The following is a 12,265-nucleotide window of genomic DNA, read 5'->3' as shown; positions in this document are numbered from 1 at the left end:
AAGTAGACATGAACCTATATTCAATCATATTTATCATTTTCAGTTATTCAGAATTAAAAATCAGAGCAATTTTTTACATGTACTATATAATTTCTGTAAACTTATTTTATTTATGATGGCACTATACCTTAATTAATTATGAACCCCTCTGGTTCTGGGGTTGATAATAAAACCAATCATAAAAATTTTATATTGTAAAACAGTTGGGATCAAAATAATGGCTAATGGCTGATACCTGCGAAAAGTGCTGGTTTTGAATTAACTTTACTAGCTAACAGAAACAAAGCTTCCACCCTCCAAAAAGACTGTTATTATAAGAGCATGTGGTCCCCATTAATGCAACTAGAGAATTGTTCGGTAGTTGTAGCACACCAATAACAGTATTTACGAACACGCACTGTTAATATTACCTCGGGCCCATCCAATAGCTATCATGACTATCCAGCCATTTTTGTAATAGCTATTAGCATGTGTGACTCCACCTACTATTTTCCAAGTTCTGGTCACCTCCTTCATTCCTGCAGCCAAGAGTTGAACAGGTAGCAAAGAATAGCCCTGGGAAACTAGGTCATATGGGCAAAAAAAAATAATATACCTGAAATTAAAATTTAAACATTTTAATATATAAATAGAATCAAAACAGAAATAAAAATACAGCATATCAGCAATAACAATTTGGCAAAATTCAACAAACATAAATATAAACTCCATATAAGCATAGAATTTGACTTCAAGAATACCAGATTGGGTAGAGTCAGTTTAAAAAAAAAAAAAAACATGAAGCACATATAATAATCTGCCAAAAAGTCATGATCAGAGGAATTTCATCCTGTTTGGACTACTGAATATTTTATTCATGCAAAAAGTATTTACTGAGTTCCTAATTTGTGCCTATACTCTTCTAGAAGCTAAGTGCTGAGTCCACTAAAAAAAACAGAGCAAATATATAATCACTTCTCTAGCTACAGTGCCTTTTTTCTCCTCTGGGAAAAGGAATTAGAAGAGGGCCCATGGTACCTAAGCAAGGGCTGCATTTCCACCCCTCTAACATCTTTACCTGTGCCCCTTGGTGCAGTACATAAACCGGGACCTATACAATGAAAGGTCATGTGCTCAAGGAGACAGATTTGTGTTCAGGGAAAACATATTTTCATACAGCTGAAAGAAATGAAGCTTGTTCTTCAATTCAGCTGAGTAAAATTAAGTTTTAACCAATTAAAACATGATACTAGTTTAAGAATAATTCACTCCTCCTCGGATGGATTATTTTTTGAAGCTTCATTTGTTCTAAGCATCTGTTCAAACAGTTTAGCAGTAGTGTTAAATTGGAAAACCCTCTACTCCCCCCACCCCGTTCCTAAAATATTCTCTAGCTGACAGTTGTGTGCTTAAGGTAGAATGTATCGTCTTTCTAATGGAGAGATATGGAATACACTGTATGAAAGAAGTATTATATTTCCTCTAAAAGAAGTTGTTAATCTTATTGCAATTCATGATTCACAAAGTAGGAATTCCTGAAACTATGCATGGAATATGAAATCTTCTTGCCAAAATGCTGCTTCAGAGGCCCAGTACAAGATGCAATGGTTTGTTCAGCCTGAGGCACTCTCTCCCCTTTATCTACACCTACCAATCCTTCTTATTCTCCAACGTCCCACTCTAACAGTGCCATATATACTGACTCTGGGAGCTTCATCTTGTCTTAGTTTGTTTTATTTAATATTCTTAGTTCAGACTAAATAAATTCTAATGGTTCTGTACAACTAAAACAATTGGTTCCTATGCCTAAACACAGATTGTTCTTAATACATTTTTCTTCAGAATAACAGGGTGGGGCAAAAGTAGGTTTACAGTTGTTAATGTGGAAAACACAATAATTAATAAACAATAATACAAGAATAAACTGTGTCTTGCATACTCACAACTGTAAACCTACTTTTGCCACACCCTGAATAAAGGCTGCAACGCTCACAATAAAATAGACTTTAGATAGCAAGAATAATTCGTCTTGTTTTTCTCTCACTTAAACTCAGCATGATGCAAAGTAGTCCTGAATTAAATAATTTATTAACAGTTAATCTTGAGGCAAAATGCAAAATATATCAAATCATAGAATCGGTTGGTAATTTAAAAGCTTGAAAGAAAGAAGTAAGTTATGTAAGAGTAGTAAAAAGCTTTTTGAAAATGACTGGCATGATTTAAAAATTTTACATGTTCATGTAATATTTTGAAAGACCCTATCTACTTCTCTCTTTAAATATAAAACAAATTTCCAAGAAATCAGTTAAGAGATTGAGGGGGGAAAGGAGTTACACTTAAATAAGCAATTTTAAAATGTATTTTTAAATAACATTAAAATATTTTGGTATACCCTGTAGATCAGATTAAGAAAGAGGGATGGTACCAAAACTAAAACACTCAAATAAATAACAAAAACAAAAATACAAATGACCCACTTTTCATTCTGTTCACTGACACTATTTTCAACGAGTTAAAAACCTATACTATTACAAGGGCAATCCTGAACTTTTTATATTCAACTATGTAACATTATGATATACAATCTAAAATTTCTGGTTGTTGCTATTTTTAATGAATAAGTCTTTACTCCATTTAATCCGGCATCTCTAAAGTATACCTATAATAAGCTAACATTTAAAACAGGAAACAGTTCTCATTTCAAGTGTTAAATAGTCACAAGGGCAAAAGAAAAACTGTTTATTGTGCCAGTAAACTTACCAGTAAACACATCAGACTAATGACTAATAACCATTCCTGCTCTATAACACAAAGTAGTTTTTTTTAAATTTCTTTAATGAATCACTCAATCAATACTCACTAAGCAACACTGTCCAATAAAAATTATCATTTCACCTTTAACTAAAATTGTCACATCTAAGGAACTTTTAACTCATAAAGTACCTTTAGAAAACATCAGAAAATAAGAAATGGAACATTCCAAACAAGAAATGGAATAAGAAGGCAATTGATTCTCATCCACTTTTTTCTCATCCATTTTAAGTCAACTAGGTTAATAAAGTGGGGAAATGACAAAGAACAGTGCTAAATAATAAAAATTAGTCTAAAACAGAATACAAACAGGATGCTAAGCCACTGACAAATAAAAGCTAAACCAGTTTAAATAAGAAAGAGGAAAGCAGAAATTAGGTTAGTACCAAGAGCTGAGCAGAAACTTCCCATGGTCAGTCACTGAGAACTCTGTTTTCACTCTACTATTAATTCCACGCCTGTATCAAAGACAGTATTACTTACCTAAGCCAAAACTGAACTATAAACCAAAAACAGGACTATTGAATGACAGTCCTGTAAAACTATACCTTTTCTTATGTTTTTCCTCATAAAAATACAGTCTCAGTTATGCAAATGTGCAATATATAATAGACACTTGAAGTTTAAGGAAAACAAACAGGGATACAAAAATCAATACACAGAAAAATTACAACGTATTTATTTTCCCCAGGAACAGTTCTGAAAAGAAAAATCCTATGACAATGTACACTATCTTCCAAACAGTTATTTCCCTTTGCCAGTAGATGGCGCTAATCTCCAGATGTGAGCACTATGAGCAATTGTACTGAAGACCTTTCCAGTAAGTGCATTCACAGAATCCCCTAGTTTAGCTTGCTAGAGTTTAAAGTAAATTCCAAACATCATTTTATCTCTCAAATTAAAATCAAATCAAGCAAAGATTATAATATGTTTTCAACATTAAAACCACAAAAATAGTAAAATATACTGTGTCTTCAAGCAAGTATCATTCTTTTATATTTAAGGGTCTGTGAGAACAAAGACAACATTTGTATTTCCAGAATCCAAAACAATCTACTACATAAGCATAGACTAAAGAACTAGACACCATAGGTTTGAATCCTGGCTCCAATTCCTATCTGAGACATCTTGGGCAAGTTATTTAACCTTTCTTGCCTCAGTTACCTGGTTTGTTAAATGAGAATAAAATAGTACCTACCTTACAGGGTTCTTAAAAAGTTTAAGAGAGATAATATATGTAAAGCACTTAGAAAACTGGGACACAGTAAATACATCAGTGGTTGCTATTGTTATTTTGGAATAACTGCTAAAACTAGAACCATTAAAACTGCTCATCAGCAGAAGAACAAAATATAGACAAAAATATAACGAATTATACAGCAGTGAGAGGGAATGTACTATAGCTGCATGCAAGAATTCAGATGAATTTTTGTAACATAGTGTTCACTGAAGAAATCAAGTCTTCATAGGACTCACGATTAAATATAAAAAAGAATACAAAGAATTTAGCTGACATATGGTAATAACTCAAAAAATATTAGTTATTACATTTATTATTCTACTCCTAATAGTTTCCACTGCCTCAGATGCCCACAATTAGTTTTTCCCATGGATACTATTTATAACATTTCCTTTTAAGACAAGTTACATATTCATTTAAAGATTATCAAGGTAAAAATAAACTTTAAGTGTTACTAACATGCTATATGTTTCATTGATATGGTTTTTTAATCAAAAGCACAGTTGTTCACTTTAGATATAACAAAGCAGTCTCACTGGAATTACACCACTTTTTTAAATTTGATTAGTCAATCCTCTGAAGGATAACTGAATTTGATTTGCAAGAATCCAAAGCAACTTCTGCTCACATTTTTTCTTCAGTTCAAAACTAAATTCAAAATAAATTAATGATATATCTCATAAGCCTCCAAAAAATCCAACAGAATATGAAAAGAACAATTATTTATGAATCATAATCACTTGGACTTGGCGTAGTTGGTCGCATTCTTGATTTTTATCCTGTTGTATATCCGTGTGAATGGGTAGGTTCACAATATAAACTGCTTGGGGCCAAACACTTGATGTTCTTTGATATTTGAAATGCTTCCACTAAAGTTACATTAAAACAATGATAACAATAACCATCTTTGGGGCAGGATAATGGAGAAGAGGGTAAGAAAGAGACATACTTTGGGGACTGAGTTCCTTCCTTTGCACATGCATTAACTTTTAAGAACATAAAATATATTTTTTTTAAATTCCATTTACTAATAATTTATAAAACAATGTTTTAAATGTCTAATAGTTCACCATAATGGCAGCTTACCAGATTGAAGATGCTAGTAACACATTAGTGTTGTTTGCAAGAAACTTCAATGGAGGCTCTGAAAGCAGTACACAGGATAAAATTCCTCCACCAAAACAGTGGAGCATAGCAGTAAACCAACTTGAAATAGGATTCTTCCATGCCACCTCCACTGCTCCTGAAATGGTAAAGTAAAAATGTGATCTGAGACAGCTGTATATTAAACAAGTCCCAAGGTACCAGTGGCACTAAAGAAATAGCAAGCTCTTAATTTCTTAATTTCATAATTTTCATGAATTTATCATTACTCAGTTGTGACAATTACAATCATAAACCATATCTTCTGTCCTTCAAATCAAGACTAAAACATTCTGTTAAACTCTGGCCAGTGTGGCTCACTTTGTTGGAGCACCATCTCACAGACAGAAAGGTTGCAGGTTCAATTCCCAGTCAGAGCACATGCCTGGTTTGTGGGTTTGGTCCTCAGTCAGGGCCTGTAGGAAAAGCAACCAATTCATGTTTCTCACCTCGATGTTTCACTCCTCCTGTCTCCCTTCCCTCTCTCTAAAATCAATAAGCATGTCCTTGGGTGAGGATTGAAAAAACAACATTCTGTCAAGACATGGGTGATTAGGGACAACTTTAAAATATTCCATTCAAGCGCTTATTGCCAGTTTCCTAGTAGCAGATTATTATAAACAATCTTCCCACCTACTGTTACCTTTCATTCCCAACCCTACTGCAAGCACTCCTAGTTGATATGTTAAAAATATATATATTATGAAAAAATTATAATCTTAAATAATTAAAATATTAAAGCTGAAATAAACTAAGCTTTCAATACGACAGGATAAAATTAGAATACAATAAACCCAAAAGCAAAAAGTTGATGAGGACAGTCATTTACATTATCACAAAATGTCTCCTAAAAGATTACTTATTAATTATAGGGAAATAATAACTTTAGAGTTATTATTGCAAACATCAGTATAAACAAATGATATCAAGTGACTCCTGACATAATGCATTAAGAACACGTTATTACTTCTGTGGTATTTCTACCAAAAATGTATAACTTCAACTAATCTAATCAGACACACCTAAATTGACAGCTGTTATGGGGGGGGACACCTGGCCTATATTTTAATGATGTAAAAGTCAAGAAACTCAACAGGCTGATGAAATGTTCCAGATTAAATGACACTAAAGAGACGACAACTAAAAGCAATGCATGTCTTACTTAGATCATATCACAGAATATTTTTAGAAGGTCTTTTTGAACAACTGATGAAATCTATATATGAATTGTGGCTTAGATAGCAGAACTGTATCACTATTAAACTTCCTGATTTTGATAACTGTACTGTGGTTTATAAAATTAACATACTTAAGTAATTAGAAGTAACTGAGCAAAATTCCTCCAATTTACACTCAAGTGGTTCTCAAAAATTAATTTGCAAAAATGAAAACAGAGAATGCTCAAGTACAAACTTCTAGTTATAAGATGACTAAGTTCTGAGGATCTAGAGTACAGTATAGCAACTGTAGTCAATAACACTGTATTGTATACTTGAAAGTTTCTAAGAGAGTAGAAATTGTTTTGTGGTATCGACAAACAAAAAAATGTAACTGTGAGGTGAGGGATGTGTTAATTAACTTGATTGTGGCAATCATTTCACAATTCATATGTCTATTGAATCATCACACTGTCACAGTACATCATACTGTACACTTTACATATACTTTTGTCAATTACACCTCAAAAGAGCTGGGGACCCTGGCTGGCGTAGCTCAGTGGATTGAGCGCAGGCTGTGAACCAAAGTGTCGCAGGTTCGATTCCCAGTCAGGGTACATGCCTGGATTGTAGGCCATGACCCCCAGCAACCGCACATTGATGTTTCTCTCTCTCTCTCTTTCTCCCTCCCTTCCTTCTCTAAAAATAAATAAATAAAATCTTAAAAAAAAAAAAAAGAGCTGGGGAAAAGTAAACAAATGGGGCTAACTATAAGTGCACTGACCCTTAACAACATGGGCTTTAAACTGCTTGGTTTCACTTATACATGGATTTCCTCCACTAAATACACTGGAACTCTGGTGTATCTCTTAATAAATATACTGAAATTTTTAAAATATTTGCAACAATTTGAAAAAACTTGCAGATGAACCACATAACCTAGAAATAGCTAAAATATTAAAAATTATGTATGTCATGAATTCATGCAATATAATACATATACAAAATATGTGTCAATCCACTGGTTATGTTATCAGTAAAGCCTCTAATCAACAGTAGTCTACTACTGTTAGATAGTAGTAGTTACTTTGAGGCAGAGGGTTATAAGATACACAGATTTTCAAGTGGGAGGGATGTCCACATCCCTATCCCCCACTTCGTTCAAGTATCAACTGCAGCTGGTGAATGTGAGTAGAGTATATGGGAGTACCTTGACCTATTCCAGCAACTTTTCTCTAAGTTTGAAATTATCAAAGGAAAAAGGACAAAATAATTTAAAAAATAAACTAAACAAAAAAACAAGGTATTTATAAAAATGAAAGTACAGATTAACTAAATAGATGTTAAAATGAAAAGATAAAGATGGGAAATAAATAAAACCAACCAGCCCTGGCTGGCGTAGCTCAGTGGATTGAGCACAGGCTGCAAACCAAAGTGTCACAGGTTTGATTCCCAGCCAGGGTACATGCCTGGGTTGCAGGCCATAACCCCCAGCAACCGCACATTGATGTTTCTGTCTCTCTATCTCCCTCCCTTCCCTCTCTAAAAATAAATAAATAGAATCTTTAAATAAATAAATAAATAAAACCAAAAATTGTTGTTGAAAAAGACCAATAAAGCAGATCATTGCACTGCAATGCATAACATTAAAAAAAGTAATATTAGATAGTTTTTTAATTAAAGGAAAACAACATGCATTTAATCTAATGAAGGTGAAACTATATTGGAAATGGACAACTTTCTAATAAACCATAAATTAGCAAAAACCTGAACATACAAATAACTATGGAAAAAAACTACACAGCAGTCAAAGATCAATCTAAAGAAAACTGCTAGACTCAGATAAATTAATTGGAAATAACTGGAAAACATTTACCAAATAGTTTTGGATTATTCATTTTTATACCACATAAACATTACAGAGTTCAGCAAAGTAGAAAAATTTTCCATTAAACAACATTATCCAATGTCAAACATTATAAAGGAAAAAAAGAGAGAATGAGAAGAAGGAGGAAGGAAAAGAGTCAGGGAGGAAGGAAGGAAAGGAAAAGAGGGAGAGAGGAAGTTAGAAAGATACATTCTATAATTCTAACTTATGAGTGTAATGCACAAATACATTAACAACAAATTGGTGTCAGTAGCTTTTGAAGGAGAATAAATCATAACCATGTAGATTTTATCCAAAGACTTTAATGAAGGTTCAATGTTCAGAAATTCATTAAAATCATTCACTATATTAACAAATTATTATATCAGACAGTAAAAGGTCACCCCCCAAAAAATCAACATTCCTAATTTAAAAAATAAACTACTAATTTAAGAAGGAAAAGTATTTAACCTGAATAAAGCCAAGGAAAAGATTTAGAAATTTTACTTCATCAAAATTTAAATTTTCTATATGACAAGAGAGTAAGATAAAATGTTTTTCAACCTACTTAGGGCAAATTCCAACAAATCAATAGAAAAAGAAAACAGAATAGAAAAATGGGCAAGTCACAAAGCAATGACTTGCAAAAATATATAAATTACTAAATATACCAATAAAAAAATCCTCAACTCATTCGTAATCAAGGGAAAACAAACTAGGACAAGATGTTATTTCACACACACTCATTAGGCAAAAGAAATTATAGCTTAACATTAGTAAATTGGCAAAGATGTGAAGAAATTCATATACCCTTGTGAGAGTATAAACAAGTAAAGGCATTTTGAAGAACAATTTGGAAGTACCAATTAAATTTTTATTCAACTGCACTTTACTTTCAATATTATTTTGTATTGGTTTCAGGTGTACAACATACTGGTTAGACAATAATATACTTTACAAAGTGTTCTCCCCAATATTATCACCAGACATAGTTATTGCAGTATTACTGACTATATTCCCTATGCCGTATTTTACATCCCATGCCTATTTTTTAACTGCTAATTTTTACTTCTTAATCCCTCACCTCTCTCACCCAGTTCCCTAACACCTCTGCCCTCTGGCAACCACCAACCTGCTCTCTGTGTCTGAGTCTGTTTCAATTTTATTTGCCCATTTATTCTGTTCTTTGGATTCCACATATAAGTGAAATCATGTGATATTTGTCTTTCTCAGACTGGCTTATTTCACTCAGCATAATACTCTCTAGGTCCACCCATGTTATCACAAATGGTAAGATTTCATTGTTTTTAAAGCCCTGGCTGGCGTAGCTCAGTGGATTGAGCGCGGGCTGGGAACCAAAGTGTCCCAGGTTCGATTCCCAGCCAGGGTACATTCCTGGGTTGCAGGCCAGAACCCCCAGCAACTGCACATTGATGTCTCTCTCTCTCTCTCTCTCTCTCTCTCCCCCCCTGCCCTCCCTAAAAATAAATAAATTTTAAAAAAATAAAATTTCATTGTTTTATGGCCAAGTAATATTCCATTTTATATATGTCCCACCACTTTTTTGTCCACTCCTCTATTGACAGGCACTTGGATTGCTTCCACATCATGGCTTATGTAAATAGTGCTACAATGAACATAGGGATACATATGGTCTTTCAAATTAGTGTTTTGTGTTTCTTCATATACATACCCAGAAGTGGAATCACTGAGTCATATGGCAATTCAATTTTTAATTTTTTAATGAACCTACATACTATTTTCCCAGTGGTACCAACATCTGCATTCCCAATCAACAGTGCATGAGAAGTCCCTTTTCTCCATACCCTCACCAACATTGCCATTTGTGGATTTATTGATGATAGCAATTCTGACAGATGTGAGGTGACATTTCATCATAGTTTTAATTTGCATTTTTGATGATTAGTGATGTTGAACATCTTTTCCTGTCTCTTGGCCATCTGTATGTCCTCTGTATGGTCTATTCCAGTCCTCTGCCCATCTTTTAATTGAATTGCTGATTTGTTTGTGTTTTTTCTTGGTGTTGAATAGTATGAGTTTTTTGTAAATTTTGGATAATGAGCCCATTTCAGATGTATTATTAGCAAATATCTTCTCTCATTTAGTGAATTGCCTTTTCATCTTTCTTTCTCTTGAGAGGGAGGAGAAGGGAGGAAGGATGAAAGGTGACAAACATCAACGTGAAAGAGAAATCTTGATCAGTCGCTTCTCATAAGCGCCACAACGAAGGACCAAACCTACAACCTAGGCATATACCCTGACTGGGAAACAAACCTGCAACCTTTCATGTTGCAGGATGACACCCATCTGAGCCACACAAGTTAGTGCTTGTCTTTCCATTTTGTTGATGGTTTCCTTTGAGGTCCAAATCTTTTAGTTTGATGAAGCCCTATTTGTGTATTTTTTTCTTTTGTATCCCTTGCCTAAAGAGATATATCAAAAAAAATTGCTAAGAAAAATGTGAAGAAGTTTTACACCTATGTTTTCTTCTGTGAGTTTTATGGTTTTGTCTTACATTTAAGTATTTAACCCATTTTGAGTTTATTCTTGTATATAGTGTAAAAAGGTGATCTAGTTTCATTTTTGTTGTATCTATATAATTTTCCAAGTGACATTTATTAAATAGATTTTCTTTACCCCATTGTATGTTCTTGCCTCTTTTGTAACCTATTAATTGACAGAACAGTCATGGGTTTATTGCTGGGGTCTCTGCTCTATGCCACTGATCTATGTCTGTTTTCATGCCATTACCACGCTCCTTGGATTACTAAGGCCTTGTAGTATAGTTTATCATCAGGTGGCGTGATAACTTCGGATCTGTTCTTTTTCAAGATTGCTGAGGCTACTCGGGGTTTTTCATGGATGTGTATAGTTTTTGATTATTTGTTCTAGTTCTGTGAAATACACCATTGGTATTTTGATAGGAATTACGTTGATTCTGTAAATTGCTTTGGGTAATATGGATATTCAATGTTAATTCTTCCTATCCATATGCACAATATATGCTTCCATTTGTATCTTATACAATTTCCTTCTTCAGTACCTTGTAATTTTCCAAGTACAGGTCTTTTACATCCTTGATTAAATTCACTCCTATGGGTTTTTTGATGGAATTGTAAATGGGATTATTTTCTTAGTTTCCATTTGTGATAGTTCAGCATTGGTGTATAAAAATGAAGCTGATTCTGAATATAAATCCTGTATCCTGCTACTTTAATTACTGAACTCATTTGTTAGTTCCAACAGGTTTTGGTGGAATCTTTAGGGTATTCTATATACAGTATCATGTCATCGGCAAATAATGACAATTTTACTTCTTCCTTTCCAATTTAGATGCCTTTTATTTCTCCTTGTTGGTCTGACTGCTGTGGCTAAGACTTTGAGTAATGTGTTGAATAAGAGTGGTGAGAGCAAACAATCCTGTCTTGCTCCTGATCTTAAGGGAAACACTTTGTTCTTCCCATTGTGTATGATGTTGGCTGTGGGTTTCTCATACATGGGCTTTACTATGTTAAAATATGTTCCACCCTGGCTGGTGTAGCTCAGTGGATTGAGCGCGGGCTGCAAACCAAAGTATCGCAGGTTCGATTCCCAGTCAAGGTACATGCCTGGGTTGCAGGCCATGACCCCCAGCAACCGCACATTGATGTTTCTCTCTTTCTTTCTCCCTCCCTTCCCTCTCTAAAAAGTAATTAAATAAAATCTTTAAAAAATATATGTTCCTTCTATTTCCACTTTGCTGAGAGTTTTTATTATAATTGGCATTGAGTATTGTCAAATGATTATTCTCCATATATTGATATGACCATATGAATGACTTTTATCAATTTTATGTGATGTATCACATTAATTAATTTGCAGATACTATACCAATCTTCACCCCAGAATAAATCTCACTTGATCTTGGTGCATGATCTTTTTAACATATTGCTGGATTCAGTTTGTTAGTATTTTGTTGAGGATATTTGCATCTATGTTTATTAGGAATATTGACCTATACTTTCTTTGAAGTGACTTTATCTGGTTTCAGAACTAAAATAATGCTGG

The 12,265-nt window shown here is 33.6% G+C and overlaps 1 protein-coding gene across 3 annotated transcripts in view; it reads right to left on the bottom strand.

Moving 5' to 3' along the window:
- TMEM38B (transmembrane protein 38B) overlaps window positions 1-12,265 on the bottom strand; it is a 50,013-nt gene that overhangs the window by 24,523 nt on the left and 13,225 nt on the right. For 2 of the 3 annotated variants that reach the window (XM_045840972.1, XM_045840970.1), the window contains exons 2-3: window positions 5,117-5,273; window positions 411-595 (exon numbers count right to left, since the gene is read on the bottom strand). In XM_045840972.1, the coding sequence (XP_045696928.1) occupies window positions 411-595; window positions 5,117-5,223 (292 nt within the window). In that variant the 5' untranslated portion in view covers window positions 5,224-5,273. The remainder of the gene's footprint in view (window positions 1-410; window positions 596-5,116; window positions 5,274-12,265) is intronic. The other variant, XM_045840971.1, reaches the window with a different exon arrangement.

Source organism: Phyllostomus hastatus, unplaced genomic scaffold, assembly GCF_019186645.2.
Source record: "Phyllostomus hastatus isolate PE091 unplaced genomic scaffold, TTU_PhHast_1.1 phas_contig_34, whole genome shotgun sequence".
Classification (NCBI taxonomy): domain Eukaryota; kingdom Metazoa; phylum Chordata; class Mammalia; order Chiroptera; family Phyllostomidae; genus Phyllostomus; species Phyllostomus hastatus.
Note: the sequence above shows the minus strand (reverse complement) of the source record. Positions and strands in the feature narration are given on the sequence as shown.